Source organism: Chiloscyllium plagiosum, chromosome 7, assembly GCF_004010195.1.
Source record: "Chiloscyllium plagiosum isolate BGI_BamShark_2017 chromosome 7, ASM401019v2, whole genome shotgun sequence".
NCBI classification, from domain to species: domain Eukaryota; kingdom Metazoa; phylum Chordata; class Chondrichthyes; order Orectolobiformes; family Hemiscylliidae; genus Chiloscyllium; species Chiloscyllium plagiosum.
Genome location: NC_057716.1, coordinates 72,882,194 through 72,903,387, shown reverse-complemented (window position 1 = coordinate 72,903,387; position 21,194 = coordinate 72,882,194). Strand labels below are relative to the sequence as shown.

The 21,194-nt window shown below is 40.9% G+C and overlaps 2 protein-coding genes across 7 annotated transcripts in view; both read left to right on the top strand.

Annotated features, from left to right (window-relative positions):
- The window catches only part of acmsd (aminocarboxymuconate semialdehyde decarboxylase), a 59,935-nt gene extending 54,942 nt beyond the window's left edge, over positions 1–4,993 (top strand). For both annotated transcript variants that reach the window (XM_043694053.1, XM_043694054.1), the window contains 2 exons: positions 1,341–1,439; positions 3,504–4,993. In XM_043694053.1, coding sequence (XP_043549988.1) covers positions 1,341–1,439; positions 3,504–3,566 — 162 coding nt within the window. In that variant the 3' untranslated portion in view covers positions 3,567–4,993. The remainder of the gene's footprint in view (positions 1–1,340; positions 1,440–3,503) is intronic.
- Positions 4,994–9,936: 4,943 nt separating this feature from the next.
- ccnt2a (cyclin T2a) overlaps positions 9,937–21,194 on the top strand; it is a 31,524-nt gene continuing 20,266 nt past the window's right edge. For 2 of the 5 annotated variants that reach the window (XR_006312165.1, XR_006312164.1), the window contains exons 1-2: positions 9,937–10,197; positions 14,237–14,318. Coding sequence is in view for 3 of the 5 variants with exons in the window: in XM_043694050.1 (XP_043549985.1) it covers positions 10,043–10,197; positions 14,237–14,318 (237 nt within the window). In the remaining 2 variants the exon portion in view is untranslated. Of the gene's footprint in view, positions 10,198–11,537; positions 12,156–14,208; positions 14,319–21,194 lie in introns of those variants that run through there. The other 3 variants (XM_043694050.1, XM_043694052.1, XM_043694051.1) reach the window with 3 other exon arrangements.

Below are 21,194 nucleotides of genomic sequence, written 5' to 3'. Positions count from 1 at the left end.
GAACCCGGGTCTCTGGCGCTGTGAGGCAGCAGTGCTAACCACTGTGCCACCGTGCCGCCCACTAATGGTAAGGTCCTAGGGAGTGTTGCTGAACAAAGAGACCTTGGAGTGCATGCTCATAGCTTCTTGAAAGTGGAGTCGCAGGTAGATAGGATAGTGAAGAAGGTGTTTGGTATGGTTTCCTTTATTTGTCAGAGTATTGAGTACAGGAGTTGGGAAGTCATGTTGCGGCTGTACAGGACATTGGTTAGGCCACTGTTGGAATATTGCGTGCAATTCTGGTCTCCTTCCTATCGGAAAGATGTTGTGAAACTTGAAAGGGTTCAGAAAAGATTTACAAGGATGTTGCCAGGGTTGGAGGATCTGAGCTACAGGGAGAGGCTGAACAGGCTGGGGCTATTCCCTGGGGTCGGGCAGTCCAGAACTAGAGGGCATAGGTTTAGGGTGAGAGGGGAACGATATAAAAGAGACCTAAGGGGCAACGTTTTCATGCAGAGGGTGGTGCGTGTGTGGATTGCGCTGCCAGAGGATGTGGTGGAGGCTGGTACAATTGCAACATTTAAGTGGCATTTGGATGGGTATATGAATAGGAAGGTTTTGGAGGGATATGGGCAGGGCGCTGGCAGGTGGGACTAGATGGGGTTGGGATATCTGGTCGGCATGGACGGGTTGGGCCAAAGGGTCTGTTTCCATGCTGTACATCTCTATGACTCTAAGTTTGAAACCAAGCTAAGGCTTACTCCCATAATGCTAGATGGGGTTGGGATATCTGGTCGGCATGGACGGGTTGGGCCAAAGGGTCTGTTTCCATGCTGTACATCTCTATGACTCTATCTATGACTCTAAGTTTGAAACCAAGCTAAGGCTTACTCCCATAATGCTCTGCCTTTGGCTACATAGATTATGAACCTGTTTTGGATAATATCTTTGTGATGTACTGAAGGTGTGATTATTCCCCAAATCTAAATCAATGACTCATCATAAGCCTGAATAAGTGTGTCACAGGAGTGAATAAAAATAACAGTAGATTTGTTCCTGAAATTAGATACTATTGCGCTAACATCAAATAAGAAGCAATGCTCTGACGTCTGTGATCTCAAGGTGACTCACTTAGTTGAACACAAACCAACTGAAAATTACACAGAAAACCAGAATCTCACACGTCACACTTGTAGGCTGAAAGGAGGTGTTTGGTTTTCCTGTGTATTTACAGCATTTTCTGTTTTAACTTCAGATTTTTGGATTCTACAGCACTTTTTCTCTTGAACAATGTACTAAAACCTTTATCTGTAAAATACTCAATTTTATACATGATCCCAATAACTGTCTCTTGTGTTTAGGACAGGGTGATGCTGGGGACAGATTATCCATTCCCACTGGGAGAACTGAAACCAGGAGCTCTTATCGAATCTATGGAAGAATTCAGTGATGAACTTAAAGTAAGATTAATGTTGAGATCTGCATTATTCAAAGCATTGTGTGTGCATAATATGATAATACTACATGTCTACATTAGTGGTGACTACCCCATGCTAACAACAATAGCATCATAGGCCAGCTGGATTATTGAAAAGGAATTCCAATTTTTGGCCACTGTGATAATTCTCTGTCCACGCTGCTCACGCTTGAGCCTTTATTCTGCTCTCTGTATCGCAGATGCAGCTTTTCCTCATCTTAGATTTAACATGGACTCCCGACATATACAACTCCCACTCTGACATTTCTCCAGTCTCTTGGCTCCAATTTAGCAATGTAATACTCCATACTGCACTGAAGTGACAAATTAGAATGTGATCACATTTGGACTGGAATTTTAATTTACCAGCTCCTAACTCAAAGAATGATGATGCCAACTGAACCAAGCTGACATATTATCTGAATATTAACTACAGTGCAGAAACATCTGGATTAATACTTAGAAAGTCAATTGCTACTTTCCATCCTTAATGCTGACTCAGTTTAGGAAGACTTAAAAATTTACTATCAGTCTTGAACAATGTTCCAAATTACATTCAGGTCAGTTGCTTATGTGCTCCTTTGGTTTTCAAATATAAAAGGAAAATTTCACCCCTGACAATGGGTAAATTGGAAAAGGATGGTTAGTAAACATAATTGATTTTAAGATTGGGACCTCAACTCAATTCAGCATACCACTCTCCTATTTAATAGAGGCATATTTGGATACACACAGGTCATCCACTCACCTCAGGCAGAATATTAATTAGTGCTGGTAGACATGTAATTATTGAGACAATTAACATTCTTATGAGATGTTATTTGGATTAATTTGTTTTCAGTATTACTGATCTGTAAATTTAATGTACAGTTCTCCTTAGTTTAGGAAACTGACTGCTGTGTTCTGCCTCTCCCGACTTCAAGTTTGGGTGTAAATCACCTCACAATCCAATCATCTCCATTGGACAATCCAACCCAATCAAATCCCTGCTGTCCAAGTTTCCTCATAATAAGTCATAAACTTCTATAAATAAATAACTGACCCAAAAAGGCAAATACTGAAAATTCACTCACATAAATCCAATATCAAAATTCATTAGTGCCAAAGAAAAATGTTCAACAGGTCCTGCTCAAACAGGGACAGTGGTTGCATTTGTTGGAAGTTTGGAAGCCTTTTTTTAAAGATTCAGTATATGGAGTGTTTCAGACAAAATTGTTGTTACAGCCTTTGCACTGCTGCAGATGATAGGCATAGTAAACATTAGATTGGCTGCAGGTTAATCTGAGTGATTTTGGTTTGGACAAACCACTTCCTTCCAAGATAAACGCAGTAGCACCCCTGAAAGAAAGACAGAAATAGCTGGAGAAACTCAGCAGGTCTGGCAGTATCTGTGGAGATAGAAAGCACTGTCAATGTTTCGGGTCCATGAACCTTTCTTCAAAACTCAAGCACCCATGTGCGCAGTTCTTTGTTTTTTGTATCAGTAGCAACCCTGTTCACTTGGTCTGTCCCAGCAAAATGCTTGAAACCACTTTTTCACCTTTGGTGGGGCAAGGCCTATCCCAACAAGGCAGCCAGCCAGGTTTAGCTGCATTGGATTGTTGTTGTGAAAGGAGGGAGGTATCTCTTTTTCAGGTCCCCTGCAGCTGTAAAGGCACCAGCCCCAGATCACACTTGCCCCTGGTGCACTCAACATACTGTCAGTCTGGTCTTCATTACCTCCTGTTTATCAGGATTGGCTGTTCTCCCACCGCTTCAACTTGATGAAGCTGGGCTACAAAACTGTCAGTCATTCAACGGACCAGCAGTTCTCTAAAGTGCAACTTCCTCCCCAGTTAGAAGCAAATCTTTCATCCTTAGCTAGTTAATACCATGCTAAATATTAAAATGTGCAGCAAGTATTGGTAGGAATACATTCCCCATCAAATCTTCAGATGGAAGGGTGGGAAAACACAACCATCCAACAAATATGGTCTGAATAAAGTTAAATCCATATAAATGAGAAATCTTTGAAATTTATCATAAAATGGTTTCATTTGTCTTTCAGGATAAGCTCCTCGCCAAAAATGCACTGGAGTTCCTTGGCTTTGAAAAGAAACAGTTTATTTGATGCATGACGTTTTAATGTATTTTATTCATCCGGTCAGAAATATCTATACTGTTTGAGACATAGTTGGATTTGGCACTCAATATAATCACCTTCCAAAATGAAATTGTTGTAATTCAGTTTATAGGATAAGATGACTACGATTTTAAAATTAACATCTAACCCTGTTTATTTTAATTGTTTACTGTGAAACAGCTCTGACTTGTGTTGACCAACAGAAGCAGTCTTTAAAGTCCTTAAATCTTTATCATCAATTTCAAATGTTTAGTCAAAAGTTGCATACTGCTAACAGAAACAGCAAAACTCCATGGAGGAGAACAATTATATTTAAAAATTCTATATTTGCATAGATTTCTTGTCTGCACCAGTTGAATTCCAGAATGTCTGGTTAACTTTTTCTCCTAATTTCCAATGTTCACATTTACCGGTATTATAAAACCTATTTTGGGAATCTTGTTTAATTTTTTTAAATAAGGTGTTAAATGAGATTTCTATTTGCCCTCTCAGGCCAATGCCTCAAAGCATTATTTTGAAGAAAGCGCAATCCCTTGAGCCCTGAGCAATATTTATCCCTCATTCAACATCATAAATACAGTTTATGTGACCATTATTTAATCGCTGTTTGTGAGACTTTGCTGCATACAAATTAGTTTTCATGTTTCTGGTATTGCACTAGTCACTGCACCTCAGAAATACTTCATTCACTAAAAGCAGCTTTGGAAAATTCTAACCTGGTAAAAGACAACATATAAAGGTACATTTTCTTTCATTACATCTTTAACGGAGATGCTTCCCAGCTCTTTACTCTGGAGAAAAATGACCTTAAATAAATTCTACAAAATACCCTACACTTGGCTTTTCAATACAAAACAGGCATGTTTAAAAAAATGACAGAGTATTTAATATCTGCATCGCCTCATCGTGGTAACTTCACAAAGAATCAGTTCCTAACATATTTTTAATGATGATTGAACAGAAAAAAAAACAGCAATGTATTAGAAAGGCAATTTTAACATAATCTATATATGGAGCAGCAGTAACAGAAACCAATGGTAGAAATATCAATTTCAAATGCTTTGTGAAAAATTGCATACTGCTCAGAAAAACAGCAAAACTCCACAAAGGACAACTAAATTTTAAAATTTTATATTTGCAAAATATAGGCCAGTTCTGCTCACCCTTATCTATCTGTGAGTAGATGAAAGTAGTTATTGTTAAATATCAATATTAATTTTAAAGTAACCACTTTAAAGAGATGGAATCAACTTGTATATTGAGGATTGTCCAGAGGTCAGGTGCCAAACTGTCCCTATCCCAACCACACTGATGCCAGAAATGTGAATATCCCCATAAAACGCAAAATGCTATCTACTAAAACTATTACGTCTTTCACGTCTTATTGCACAATTACAATAGCATAAAGTCATGTATTTAAAGTACCCAGACACTGAATGTGGGCATCAATGAAATGCTTACATTCAACACAGAATATTTATATCGTTTTTAAACAAAAGACTTAGAACATAGAAGTTACTATTTGGAGAAAGGTTGTTCAGCAGGACCAGTTTGTGCTGTCATTTACCAACCATCCAAACAAATATTTCCAAGTGCACTTACCTCTCTCACTCTTTCCTCCAACCCATTGTCTCCCTATCCAATCGGATATTGAAATAGAGGTTACTTCTACCAGTAACCTTGGACATGAACTGCACAAACTCCAAAGCTGTTCAAATATGTCACCTCTGACCTTTATTATCGATTGCTTACATTTAATATTGCTTTTATAACCCTTGTTCTAGACATTGTAAACAATGTTTCCTTTCTTTAATGTAATTACTTCTAATGCATTGCTTTTGTTTGGAATTCCTTACACCATTAGCAGCTTAGAGAATCTGCAACGTACGCTCTCTAAAGCCTTGCTTTCCAAGAGTGTGATTTTTGGTTTTAAGCCAGCAGAATGCCAGAGATGCATGTTAGCACAAGGCACATGGAGTTCAATGAATACTGCAATGTTTCCTAGAAGTTGTGCGACAGCTGGGAAAAAGCAGGGCAAAGGACAAGCAAGGCATGCACCAACCAACAGCTGTTTCTTTAAAGGGACCGCGCACATAGTACAATATATGTTGTGCACAGCAAAGGGCTATTAGAGAGAACAGTGGCAGTGAGTTCCCCTGACTGTGCAAGTTGGATCCATTGGCTACAAAATATGACAAGATATTGATCACTGAGTCATCTGCATTGTAGTAGTTCTTGTAATTTACTTCAACAGCAGAAGTTTTTAAGTAATCTCCAAAGCTTGTTTTAATTATTCTCCTGGCAAATAGTGGAGCAAGTTAATATTTAATCATAGCATAAGTTTTAAATGAATGCTACTGACAAAATTGTAAGAATTATTAAGAAGTATCAATTTAATATATATTTCCTATAATTAATATACATAATTGAGTATGCCTAGTTTATTCCGTCTTAACCCTTGTGTGTGAACCAATGACCCTGCCTCACTCACCATTTTCTGAGGCAGAGTTCCAAAGTGTGCAATTCTGTCAAACAAAATAATTCTACCCATTTCCGTTCTAAAAGGGAGATCTTTACATTTTAAAATGATCCTTTATCCACAAGAGAAAACATCTTTTCTACATCCTTCATAGAACATTACAGCGCAGTATTGGCCCTTCGGCCCTCAATGTTGCACCGATCTGTGAAACCAGTGTAAAGCCCATCTAACCTACACTATTCCATTATCATCCATATGTTTATCCAATGGCCACTTAACCTTTCCATCAGGACGTAACATATTTCAATTAAGTTATCCCTTACTCCCCTAAACTTCTGTAGGCACAGGCCCATCCTGTTCAACCTAACTCATGTGGTAACCCAGTCATTCCAGATACCGATCTAGTAAATTTACTTTGAACTGCCTTTACATTTACATCATGCTATCTTATATTCTTTCTTAGAAAAGGAGATAAGAATTCTGGTTAGATGGTCTGACCAATATCTTGTATAATTGAAACAAAACATCTTTACTGATATGTTCAACTTCTCTTGCAATAAACGATAACATCCAATTACTCTTAATAACCTCCTTTGCTTGCATGCTGACTTTTAATGACTCATGCACTAGAACACCATGGATCTATCTATACTTTGGAATTCTGTAGTGGTTCTCCATTTAAGTAATACTCTAAAGTAATATCATTCCTGCCAAAGTGAACAACATTTTTGTTTGCCACATTGTATTCCATCTGCCAGATTTTACCCATTCATTCAGGTTATTCCTATCCATCTTGCAGCTTCATGTGCTCTTAACACATAATTTCTTTCCCATCTTTCTGTCATCCTTGAATTTAGCTACCTTGCATTTATACCCCTCATCAAAATCTTTGATATAAATTGCAAAAAACAGAGGACCCAACAACAGATCCCTGCAATACTTTACTCACGACATCTTGTCAATTGGACAAAGACCTATTTGTGCGTACTCTCTGTTTTCTACCAGGCAGCACTATTCCTGTCCCTTTATCTAGCTTCATGTCCCTTTATCTAGCTTCCTATCCCTTTATCTAGCTTCCTATTTTTCTTAACTCTCATATATTCTCTCAATGTTCAGGATGGAATCCTTGTCATCATGCAGCCCCATCTCTGTAACAGCAATCAGATCATATTTACTTCGATATGCGTATTCAATTCATTTATTTTGTTACAAATACTATGCATGTTCAGATAAACTCCTTTTTTTTAAGATTAGATTAGATTCCTTACAGTGTGGAAACAGGTCCTTCGGCCTAACAAGTCCACACTGAAAAGTAACCCACCCAGACCCTTTTCTCTCTGACTAATGCACCTAACACAATGGGCAATTTAGAATGGCAAATTCGCCTAACCTGCACACTTTTGGAATGTGGGAAGAAACCCACGCAGACACGGGGAGAATGTGCAAACTCCACACAGACAGTCGCCCAAGGCTAGAATCTAACTTGGATCCCCAGTGCTATGAAGCAGCAGTGCTAACCACTGAGCCACCGTGCTGGCCCAACTCTACTACTCTATTCTAAAATCTACTCTTGACTGTTGATGTATTTTTAGGTTTATTCTTCCTATCCCTTCCTGCCATATTCTGACTCTTAATACTCACATTACTATTTTGCTCTCCTGGCTTGACTATATTCCTTGATTTGCTGTATCTACCCAAACTTGATCCTTCACCTCATTGTTTAATTTAAAGCCCTCTCTAGTTTCCTAGTTATCTGATTTGCAAGAACACTGATCCCAGTGTGGTTCAGGTGCAGACCTTCACAATGATATCGTCCCCCCTTTACCCAGCACTGATACTAGTACCCCAAATGAGTTGTCTAATCATGTAAGAACATACAGGAAAGGAAAAATATTGTGACACACCATACATACAAGTACAGGAATCTGATCTATCCAGGCGACGAAGTAGTTTTTTTCTGTATTAGTAATCCAGAGACACATGTAATGTGCTGCTGACCTGGGTTTGAATCCCACTGTGCCAGATAGTGGAATTTGAATTCAATAAAAGATATGGAATAAAACCAGTAATGAGGACGATGAAGCAATTGTCATAAAACATCTGGATCACTAACCAACTTCAGAAAAAGAAAACTATTGTAATGACCTGTACATGATTCCAGAGCCTCCCCACCACTGCCACAACCCCCACACCCCAGGAATCTGTAGTGCTCCATGTTTAAGAACACTTGGAGGAGCCACTGAGATGTCAAGGGCACAGAATGTACTCTGGGTGTGGGGCTTAAATGTCCATCACAAAGCCTCAAATCCAAAAGGACATAGCTGCCAGAATGGTTCTACAGCAATTAGGGAACTAACAAGAGGAAAACAAAACATACTTAACCTCAGCTCACCAATCTGCCTGCCACAAATGCATCTGTCCAGGACAGAATCAATAAGAGTGACCACTGCACAGTTCTTGGGGAGAAGCCATAGAGTCACAGAAACAGACTCTTACGGTCTTACTCATCCATGCCAACTGGATATCCTAAATTAACCTAGTCCCATTTGCCAGCACTTGGCTCATATCCTTATAAACCCTTCCTGTTCATTTATCCATCCAGATGCCTTTTAAATGTTGTATTTGTACCAGCCTTCCTCTGGAGCTCATTTCAAACAAGCACCAACTGCGTGAAAAGGTTGCCCCTTACGTCTCTATTATAGCTTTCCCCTCTCACCCTAAACCTATGCTCTCAAGTCCTGGACTCACCCACCCCAGGAAATGTCCTTGTCTAATTATCGTCTCCATGCCCCTCATGATTTTATAAACCTCCAGAAGGTCACCCCTCAGCCTCTGACGCTCCAGGGAAAACAGCCCCAGCCTAATCAGCCTCTTCCTATAGTTCAAACTCTCCAACCCTGGCAACATCTGTGTAAATCTTTTCTGAACCCTTTCATGTTTTACAACATCCTTCCTATAGGAGAGAGACCAAATTTCACACAATATTTCAAAAGTGGCTTAACCTGCGCAGCTGCAACATCTCTCAACTCGTATACTCAATGCACTGATCAATAAAGAAAAGCATACCAAACGCCTTCTTCACTATCCTATCTACCAGAAACTCTACTTTCAAGGAACTGTGAACCTGCACTCCAAGGTGCCTTTGTTCAGAAACACTCCCCAGTACCTTACTATTAGGTGTATAAGTTCTGCCCTGATTTACCTTTCCAAAATGCAGCTCCTTATCTAAATTAAACCTCATCTGCCACTCCTCGACCCATTGGCCCACCTGATCAAGATCCCGAGGTAACCATCTTCGTTGCCCACTATACCAATGCCTTATGAATTTATTTTAGTCACTTTTTTTTTTAATTCTCCAATCCTATACATTTTTCAATATTTAATCAAAACTTTGTCCCACTCTTCACCTTGATAGGAACGTGCTGGCTCTGCACTTTCACTATCTCCTTTTTGAGATACTCCCCTCTGTTCTGATGTAGATTTCCGACAGGCCATTGCGCCCCGTCCACTTTCATCAAGAAGGTAATCGATAATCGATCTGCACATTTTCTCTGTCTGTCTCCAGAAATACTACCGAACCTCCTGTGTTTTTCCAGCTTTTCCTGTTATTTTAGATTCTGGGAATGTGCAGTTTTGGAACCGTTAATTGTCTCTCTCTGCCTTTTTCATACAAAAATGATCACCTCACATTTTGAAGTAATTTGTATCCACTTTGAATTATCATACAGATCGTGTGTTTGTTGTTGCTTGAAGACAACGAGACGAAGAGAATAACATTACTGGGGCCCTAAAGCTCGATTTTACTGCAGGTTCCCCTAGACACCTTCCGGACTACAGATCCCAACATGCATTGCAGCCCAGTCTTCCGGCGAGGTAAGAATCGGGTTGGTGCCCTCATTTCCGGTAATTGTCTGCGCGCATGTTTGTGGGCCACAGTGCGCATGCGAGCTGCGCGACGCTGGGAGTTGGTCGCGGTGTCGGGTAAATGGCAGCTTCAGCCGCATCGTCGAAATGGTATTTCACTCGGGAGCAGCTGGAGAACACGCCATCCCGGCGGTGCGGGATCGACACCGACAAGGAGCTCTCGTACCGGCAACAGGCCGCCAATTTAGTCCAGGACATGGGCCAGCGGCTCAATGTGTATCCTTGCCGTCGGGGAGATGAAACGATCTCTAGAAATGTCGGCGATAAGGGTTAGGGAGCGGGAGGCCTAGCTACCGGGCCTGACATGGCGGCGCCTGAGCGGTCCCCTGTTCCGCAGGGAAGGTGGGGTGGAGGAACGGGTTGTGGGGGCGGGGAAGGTGACCGAATGGAAGCAGAATTGTCGGTGTTTAAAGTGTCGGCGGTGCTGAGTTGGTGGCCGACAGCGGGTTCGGGGCCCGGACTCCGGCCGATGCCGGAGCGCTTCATTTTCGCAGCCGCCGTTTTGGCGGCACCTCGTTTCCTTGCGGTTTCCCGCTGAGGTTGCCGATGTTTCTGGGTCACTTACGAGACCAGGGCGATCTTATCCCCAACTTAGGGGTGATCCGTTTCTCGCCCATCTTCACCTCACTAGATGGAAAAGGGTGTAGAGCGGCCCGGATCCTGGATGGAACTGGAGTTGCAACAGGGCACAAAAGACAACATGGCTGCCGGCAGCAGACCGGCAATCGTGCTAATGGCGCCACGCTTTGAAGTCATACAATCTAACAGATAAGAACAAACCTAAGCGTCAGCGTTTAGTCTTATGTTTGTAGGCTCGTGATTATGCAAAATATAAATTCGTGATTCATTCGTGAGGATTATCATATATCTGGGCGAGGGAGGGAAGTAATTGATTTTTTTCCCCCGGACATTTAGTTGTGTCAATGTTGTCAATTAGTTCAGATATCATTGGTCATAGTTTATCCTTCTCTGGACTACAGTTGCTGACTTTTCTAATTTTGTATTTTGGAGCGTAAATATTAAAAAGGCCTTTGTGCTTGTGACTTTTATTTCTAAAAGAATTAGGAAAGTATTTAAGGGTAATAGGAAAATGTATTTCTAATCATGCCATGCCATCTTACTCTTGTGACAATATGGATGCGCGTTTCCTTTTTCAAAGGTGTGCAGCCAGAAATTTGTTGAGATGATTTCGCGTTAAAGTGACGTGCCCTGTACCAAGGAAATACGATGCATTTAATCTTTTGTTTCTGTTAGTGAAGGAATTCACGCTGCCATTACCTATATAGTTTATGACAAATGTGGTTCTTATATGTTAATATGTCAATTTTATAATATATAATTAAGCAATCAGTGGGCAAGTAGAAGTGACTGGCTAATTCTGTGTCTTTGTTCAAAGTACACACTTTATAGGAAATCTCCTAAGTATAAATATATAATTATGCTCATTACTAATAGTGATGAAGTTATGAGCAGTGTGAACAGGTTAGCAGGCACTGGAATCACAACATAGTTCCAAGTAAATGTTTGAATAAGAGAAGATTTTGTTCAGATGTCCCTTTCAGAACTGCGATTTGAATATCTTTTGGGCCAGCTTGCGCATTTGCCAAAATTGGTCACTTGAATCGATTTCTGTTCCTACCTTTTTTAATTGCGTCTTATGGGAACAATTGAAGATATACACATTCTGAGGGTCTCCTGCATCATACATTCTTGGTACATGTCTACATTTTTAAAAACTTGATGTATTTCAATGCTATTATGACTAAGATAAATTAACAGTGACATACAGTTCTGGCTACTTTTTGTTTGCTTTCTCTTGCTCCTTGGAAAAATCAGTTAATTCCAAAGACCAAGGTTCTTTTATACTAAAGTCTTAAATAATATGCATGCTTTAATGGATATTGTCAACTAGCTGGGCAACTGTAGGGAATCTAATCAAAGATTTTTTTTTTTGAAAAGATTGCATGTTCCATGTCCTACTTGGTTTCCACAGGAGTTTAATTTAATGCTACTGAACTAACCTGAATTGACTGGGACTTTTTTCCCTAGAAATGTCAGAGGCTGAAGGGTGACCTTATAGAGGTTTACAAACTCAAGAGGGGCATGGATAGAATGAAGAGCCAAGGTGTCTTCCTAAGATAGCGAGGTCCAAAACCAGATGGCATAGATTTAAGGTGAGAGGGTAAACATTTTAAAGAAAAAGGCCTGAGGTTTAAAAGTTTTCTGGATTGGTCAATGAATAGCAAAGGTTGAGAGGGACATGGGCCAAATAGTGGCAAATGAGGCTTTGTCAGATTGGGATGTCTGGTTGGTGCAGAAGAGTTGGGTGTTTGTTCTGTGCTGCTGTTGTGCTTGAAGAATTCTGGTCGAGAGTGTGATGTTAGAAAAGCACAGCAGGTCGGGCAACATCCAAGGAGCAGTAGAATTGATGTTTCTGGCAAGAGTCCTTCATCAGTTATGGGGCTTGTGAGGTGGCGGGGGAGGAGAGATAGTTGAGTCCGATAAGTAGATGGAGGTGGGGGTAATAGTGATAGGTCGGAGAGGAGGGTGGAGCACATAAGAAGGGAGATGGGCAGGTCATGAGTGGTGCCGAGTTGGAAGGTTGGAACTGGGATAAGGTGGGGAGTGGGGAAATGAGGAAACTAGTGAAGTCCATATTGATGTCATGTGGTTGGAAGGTCCCAAGACAGAAGATGAGGCGTTGGGTGGTTAGGGTGTTGCAATGGAGGAGGCCCAGGACCTGCATGTCCTTAGCGGAGTGGGAGGGGGAGTTGAAAGGTTCGGCCACGAGACGTAGGGGTTGTTTGGTGCAGTGTCCCAGAGATGTTCTCTGAAGCACTCTGGAAGTAGGTGTCCTGTCTCCCCAGTGTAGAGAAGATTCATTGAGAGCAACGGATACAATAAATGACGTGTGGAAGTGCAGGTAAAACTCTGGATGTGGAAGGCTCCTTTGATGTCTTGGAGGTGTGGGTGCAGAATTTGCAATTCCTGTAGTGGTGGTGCGGATGATTTTGGGGGGGGGGGGCGGGGAGAGAGAGAAAGAGCTGTGGAGAAATGGTCTTTATGGAACACAGATAAGGGTGGGGAGGGAAATATGTGGTGGTGGGGTCCCTTTGTAGATGGCAGAAATGGCGGAGGTCAATGCAATATATTCCGTTTTGTAGGTGCCAATTTCTGCTACAAACAGCCCCAACCAGAGATATACTTCCCTCCCTAACCCTTTTCTGTAAAGACCATTCCCTCTGCGACTGCATTGTTAGGTCCACACTTCACCCATTTCCCCGCACTCCCCTCCTGACAGCCTCCCCGGCCCCTCCCAAAAATCACTCCCATACAAAGCTTCAAAGGAGTCTTCCACATCAATCTGTTTTACCTGCACTTCCACATATGTCATTTACTGTATCTGTTGCTCCCAATTGTGGTGGTCTCTACATTGGGGGGAGAGCACGCCTACTTGCAGAGCGTATGAGAGAACATCTACGGGGCACCTGCACCAACCAACCAACCCCACTGCCCTGTGGCTGAACACTTCAAGTCCTCCTCCATACTACATCATAACCACCCGGGGCCAGGAGGAAGAACACCTCATTTTCCGCTTTGGGACCCTCCAACCCCCCCCACNNNTGACCTGTCCATCTTCCTTCCCACCTATCTGCTCCACCCTCCTCTCCGACCTATCACCATTTTCCCACTTCCATCTACCTGTCGCACACTTGGCTACTTTTCCCCTAGCCTCACCACCCCACCTTCCCCCACCCCAATTTATCGCTACCTTCTCGGCTCTCAAGTCTTATTTCTGATTAAGGGCTCTTCCCAAAGCATCGATTCTCCTCCTCGGGTGCTGCCTGATCTGTGCATTTTCAGCACCGCGCACTCAACTCATCTCCAGCATCTGCGGTCCTCACTTTCTCCTAGAATCATCCTGGCGCAGGGCATACCTTGGTTGATGTATTGCATCAATTATCTGAATAAAAGTTTTCAGTGTTAGTGTAGAATGGAAATTAAGGCCTCTTAGTTAAGTTTGTTTTCAAATATTTCTGCACCTATTGTAAACACTATATTCTCTCATAAGCAACAGTATAAATTCAAGTTTGTGTTCCTTTCCATTGCTTTATATCTCAGGCGAATTTTTAAAACTGTTCTAAACCTTTTGTTTTCCACTGAATTCTATTTTATCAATGTCTCATTTTGGTCACAGCTTAAGCAATGTTTCCTTGATGTCTTTAGGGTGCACTTTCCTTGACAGATGTTTTAGCTCTCAATTGACCATCAACACTGCAATTGTTTATATGCACAGATTTTATATGCAACATTCTTTCACAAGGTTTCATAGAAATGTAAGTGTTTTTGTTTTTTACTGAGCAGAATTTGGTAGCACTGTTGGTTAATTGATTTTTGCACCTCATATTGAAAGATCCTGTGAAGATGTGGGGAATATTTGATTCATTGCTGTTTTAATTGTTAGTGAAAGTTTGTAACTTGTCACTTTACTGTATTTACGCCAGATAATATTTTAATGTGGTTCTAGTATGATTCTGTAGAGTTTTAATGCAATGGTTTTGTCATAAATTAATTTGTAAGCCAAAAGCTGAGCTTTTCTCTCTGACCCAATTTTAATGTTTAATGTGAGTTGGGTTTGGTGAAAGCCAGTGGTTTTATCTACAGATATTCTGAAGATGCATATGTATGTACTGGATCCTCATCGTTGCTCAACAAGACTGTCCTCCCAAAATATCTGCTTAATATTCACTATTACTGGCTCAGCTTGAGCTTGTGACCCTAACACAGATCATGACCCACAGTCTGGGAACTACTGACATCAATTGCTTGCTCTATAAAAAAATCGTAATGAACACCTGTGCGAGTACGAAGTATGCCTTGGCAGTGTTGGAAGTGAGGTAAAACATTTTCCATGTTTTTGCAAATAATGAAAGAATATTCTAAGATCAACGGAATTAGAAATCACTTCCTTACGAAATTAGGATCAGTATGCAAGTGCACATTTAAAATTATCAATTTGTACCTACTGCACAATGCATCTACAAGCAAGTTCCTTTTGCACATTGATGCTATGAAATATCCACTTATGTATTTTTTATTCTTTTTATATAGTTTCTGGTCACGTTTGTGCTGGCGTCTAGTTGATAATCGTAGTGCTATAAGTTTGTGCATTCTGGGTGCTGCTAGGTATACAATCTGTGTTTGACCCAATTTTGTATATATGAGTTACTTGTATTTATGTTGCAATCTGGCCTCTGGCTGAAAACCAGAGGCCAGATTGAACACTGAGCAACCAGGAGAAAATTGGAATAGGCAGGCAAGATTTAAAATCATTAGGGTAATGCAACGCTGCAAATTTGTATTTCACAAAAATGTCATTTTTAAATTATTTTGTTTACAGGAAGTTAATGTCTGGGCCTTTTTTTCAGTCTGTATATGAGGGAAGTTATCTTTGAAGCACAGAGACATTTCAACATGACAGTGTTACACATGTGCAATTATATTGTTGCCAGTCTTGAAGTTCAACAGAAGTTGAATCTTTGATCATATGACCATCCCAACCCATTAGCCATAAGGGATCCTGCCTGAATCAGTGCTATTTGTATCTCTTCAATTACCTTGTTTTATGCACAGAGAAAAGCTAATCTTGTTTCTATCTGCGTCATAAGTCTTCAAAAGTTTAAGTGCACTTTTGTGCTCAATACATCCAGCTGATCCATCTTTGGATGTTCAGGATTGATTGGTCAAATTTGACCAGTTTGATGTCTGTAATCAAGACGTATAATCTTTGTGGATCCAACCTAGGATTATTCTAATATTTGTCTGCATCCTTGAGTGCAGGCTGTTGTAAACTTGGCAACAAGATATGGCAAGTATCAGATTTGCTGGAAGGAAATCCATTGGATCAATATGATTTTCCTTCTTTCTTTATGAAGAGGTGACACTGAATTCCAGTTCACTGAAGAAGTTTGCCATCAGCAAGAAAGAATGTGTTCAATGCAGCCCACAGTTTTAACTTTGTCTCATTCTTAAGACTTAGTTGGTGGGAATTAGACTATACCCACTACCTGCAATTCCTGCCACCAACTTACTCAGCCTGTGAGCTGTATTGTTTCTGTGGTGCTGTCTGACATAAAAGCAACGGTTAATATATTAGCATTGACATCAGCTGATAAGACATTGCCATAAATTGCATAGCAATTGTTTGGCTTGGCTTTATGTTAGCAATACAAATGGATCATGTCAAAATGTCCTTTTTAATGTGGCAAAACTTGAGGTACCTCATCCTTATGTACTGATTCCTTATCACAGTCTGGTTACCTGTAATGCATTTATTTGATCCAATTCCAGAGTAGTCTGTCAAAGGAGAGAATCTCTCATGGCTTTTGTGAATTGATCTTACTGCATTACACGTGTTCCGCCTACTGTACTTTTTTGAGAGAAGTTGAGGAATGCACAGGCCTGACCAACAGTCCAGAATTCCACTACCCAGTGAGCAATTCTTTTATTCATCTGTCCTGGATTTCTATGCTTCGGTCTATCTTCTAATTAAGTGGTATATAAATCATCCTTGCAAGGAAACTTGTCACTTTCTTGGTGAGAGTTGAAAGTGCTGCACAATTTGTAGTAGAAGTTGAATTGTTCGAGGAACATCTTAAATGAGATTGATATCTTAAACTTCAGCACCTCTCAAGGTTTGAAGCGATACATTTCTCAACAGTCTTATGAAAGTCTGGTCCTGGAGTTAAGCGAATATTTTTCGTTGATGAGAAACATAGTGTTGGAGCTCTTTTATATATTGGTGCTGATTCATTCTGTGATATAGATGTTGCAAAGGTAGATTCCTGAAGTAGGTTTATTTTGAAGAAAGGTTAAATATTTGTTGCAGTATATTCCTTAAAAAGTGAGCTTTTGCGAGGTGAAAGAGCACAAATCTATGCCCAACCACATTCTTCTTGTCTCGCAGTTAGATTTGCCCTCCAATCTTCTTTAGCATTATTGTCCTGTGAACAACGTATTAGCAATAGTCTGGATAGGTGATACCACCCAATGAGATATGCAAACAAGCAGGATGTCACTTATTCCTGACTTTTGTCTCGATACTGTGCAGATTTGGCATTTGTGTCACAACTTCAGTCCTTTCTGCTCAACAGCTTGCAGGCGTGCAGAATATCGCTGTGGATTCTCTGAAGATGGACAGTTCGGCTGCAGCGACAGAAAACCAGGAGACAGCTCAGCTTTTTGACAGGTGGGGTTTTCCAGCAAGGGATGTTATTGACTGCATTTTGGATTAGAAGCTTGCTGTTGTTTTACAGGTGTGGATGCTCTAGGGTTAGAATTTGATGGCACACCACGTTTGCTCCTAACCATGCACCCTAAGATCAATTGTCTTTGGAAAAGGCAGTCTTAAAATCCCACACTGGTCAATAGATCCATGGATGTGGGTGATCGCTTGATCAGCAAAGTGATCAATTTTGCAGTTTTCTTCGTGTTTCATACTTGATGGTTTTGGTCTTGAGAAGACAAGCTGTTCTGTCAGTGGTGGTTACCACTTGACCTTTGAACATTTCTTCAAATGTGCAGTGCCAAATCAAAATGGTTCATGCATTAAAGGTTTCAAAGCATTATTATAAGGTTTGGATTCGAGCTGTTGTTAAAATTTTTCAAATCTAGTACCGATATTAGGAAATTTCCTTTTGCAAACACTTGGCGAACAATATGCACATGAATTTCCATTCTCTCTTTGCTCAATAGTGTTTAAAATAAATTTGAGGTTTACTTTTTCACCTTGGTCTGCAATCGATAAGTGACTTAGTTCAGTATGCAACCCTTGGTGTTAATGTTTGGGGTGTAGAATGGCTTTCTTACTAAGCTATCCCTGCTCACTGCCAAATTCTGATTCAGAGAATTTGCATTTAGTGTGCTGTCACTTCCTTAGGATATCTCAATGCTTCACTGTTGATATCCAATCAAATGTGACCGCTAATGGGTGCAAAGTCCTACCATCAGCAAATCAGTTCAGCGAATATCTTAATTTTTCTTTGTCGTGCTTCAATGAGCACTTTGGACAAGACCATTCTGCTTTGTAATAGCAGGATCTTTGCATTAGTTGGTATTCATGAATTAAACTACACCTAGAGGAGGTTGATGAGGCCTTGGTGTAACATCACGTCTGCAGGCTTGGGCAAAGCTTTCATATATTCATCTCGTGTTGGAATTTCTACTTTTTTGACTTCCACATTTTTTTCAATCTGAAAATAATTTAGGTACCTCATATATCACTTAATCATTTGAAATGTAATGTAAAGAAAGCTAATATGAACAGAGGTTGTTACCTCAATGTTTTTCTTCCTCTGTGAATAAAATGTTATATGCTATTTTGTAAGAATTGTATAGCTCTACATTATGAATGCAAAAAAGCAGAATTCGAAAGCTAGATTACTGCTTTTGCAGTGTGAAAGTGATTTTGAGATTGCAGTGTCATTTATACTTTGGGGCTATATCAGTTTATTGCAAGTTGTAATTGATGATTTAGCGATAGATTTTGAAGCCATTAGGCACATTTCTTCAGAGAAAAGTAGAACCTGACCATATTTGAATATGCAAGCATTGGCTGTAATGTTCCATGAGGATATATATACTGCTTGTGTAATTTAGCAACCAGCTTAAGAAAGGGCAAATCCGGATTTCAGTATTCTAATTTTTAGCTATCATGGTGTTTGTTAGTAGCAAAAGGAGGTTAATGCTAAAAGGCTTGCCACTAACAGAGGGCTAGCTATCCCAAAGTGTTGGCGCAATAACAGTAAAAGGGTGGTAAAGGGAGAAGTCGGGCCTTTATTGATCAGGGGGAGGATTTGAGTGGTGGCAGGGTTATGGCTGAGGTGTAAAGTGAATATTTTGCATTTACAAAGCAAGGAGATGCTATTCAGGTCGTTGTAAGAGAAATGGAATCTCGGTAAGTAGAATGTTTAAAATTGATGACGTGATATTGGATAGGCTGCAGGAAATCAAACAGGACCAGGTGTGCTGAAATCAGAGGAAGTGAGTGAAAATTACAGAGACACCAACAATTTTTTCAAACTTCCTAAGACTCTTGACAGTGTCAGAAGACTGGGAAGTTATAAACCTAACCCTCTTGTTCAAAAAGTGGTTGCAAACAGAGATGTTCTTAATCAACTGGTTCAGACATGTTATGAAAACCTCTTGACTAGGTGAGACTTGGACACTACCACTACCAGTGTGACATAAGAGCCCTTGATTGTATGGATAAGCCCAGCAATTGCAGACCAGTCAGTTTAACTTCAGAGAAGTGAAACTGTTTGGACAGTTATTCAGGATAGAATTAAGAGCCACGTGGCAGAATGTGGGCAAATGAGGAAAAGCGAGCATGAGTTTCTAAAGGGAAATCTTGTTGAATTTGGTGGGTTTATCTTTGAAAGGTGACAGTTAGATGGTAGTGTTTTTGTTGTGTATGTGGGTTTCAAAAATGCATTTAGTGCAATGCCGCAAATCTTGGAAAGTTTAGCATGTAGAATAGCTGGGACAGTAGCAACATGAGTGCAGAAATGGCTGGCAAAGGTTGGTTCATAGGTATTCCTCTGGCTAGGGGAACATTTTCAATGGGATTTCCCAGCAACCATGTTTGTTCCTTATAATATAACAATCTATATTTTGGTGCATAAGGAATAATTTCCAAATCTTCTTTTTAAAAGAAAAATTGGTTGCACTGTAAATTGAAGACTGTAAAACTAAGTTTGCAGATGACTCCAAAATTGGAGGTGTAGTGGACAGCGAAGAGGGTTACCTCATTGCAACAGGATCTGGACCAAATGGGCTGAGAAGTGGCTGATGGAATTTAATTCAGATAAATGTGAGGTGCTGCATTTTGGGGTTGCAAATCTTCGCAGGACTTAGACACTTAATGGTAAGGTCCTAGGGAGTGTTGCTGAACAAAGAGATGAGCTACAGGGAGAGGCTGAACAGGCTGGGCTGTTTTCCCTGGAGCGTCGGAGGCTGAGGGGTGACCTTATAGAGGTTTACAAAATTGAGAGGCATGGATAGATTAGATTACCTACAGTGTGGAAACAGGCCCTTCGGCCCAACAAGTCCACACCAACCCGCCGAAGTGCAACCCACCCATACCCCTACACTTACCCCTTCACCTAACACTACGGGCAATCTAGCATGGCCAATTCACCTGATTGCACATCTTTGGACTGTGGGAGGAAACCGGAGCACCCGGAGGAAACCCACGCAGACACGGGAAGAATGTGCAAACTCCACACAGTCGCCTGAGGCGAGATTTGAACCCAGGTCTCTGGTGCTGTGAGGCAGCAGTGCTAACCACTGTGCCACCGTGCTACCCAAAGGATAAATAACAAAGTCTTTCCCCTGGGGTCAGGGAGTCCAGAACTAGAGGGCATAGGTTTTCTGTGAGAGAGGAAAGATATAAAAGAGACCTGTGGGGCAACCTTTTCACGCAGAGGGTGGTACGCATATGGAATAAGCTGCCAGAGGATGTGGTGGAGGCTGGTACAATTGCAACATTTAAGAGGCATTTGAATGGGTATATGAATTGGAAGGGTTTGGAGGAGGGATATGGGCCGGGTGCTGGCATGTGGGACCAGATTGGGTTGGGATACCTGGTCGGCATGGACAGGTTGGGCCAAAGGGTCTGTTTCCATGCTGTACATCTGACTCTATAGAACTACTCTTTTGCATTGAAATTTTTCTGACACATTTGGCCACTCCAACAGCTTATCAATGCAGGGAAGTTGGGGATGTTCAATTTGGGTTGAATGGGCACGTAGAGACAGTATAAATGGGCACTATCCTAAAACTTGTACCGGAGCAGAGTTTTTAGGTGTTTGCATAAATTAATAAAGGCTGCAGAACAGGTAGAGCGATCAGTCAATAAAGTATCCCAGACTTTTTATTAAAACAGACTTGGAGTGCTGTATCAACAAACCTTTGTTGAACCTGTATTAATCCTTAGTTAAATTTCAGCTTGAGGGTTGTGAACAATTCTGAGCACCAAACTTCATGAAAGCTGTGTACACGCTGGAGAGAATGCAGAAGAGATTTACTGGAATGCCTCCAGGGATGTTGATAAACTTCAGTTATGAGGATAGATTGTTTTACTTGGAGCGGGGAACGTTAAGATGGCGTTTGGTCAAGGTTTTCACAATCGCGAGGGGGGAATGGAGGACTGA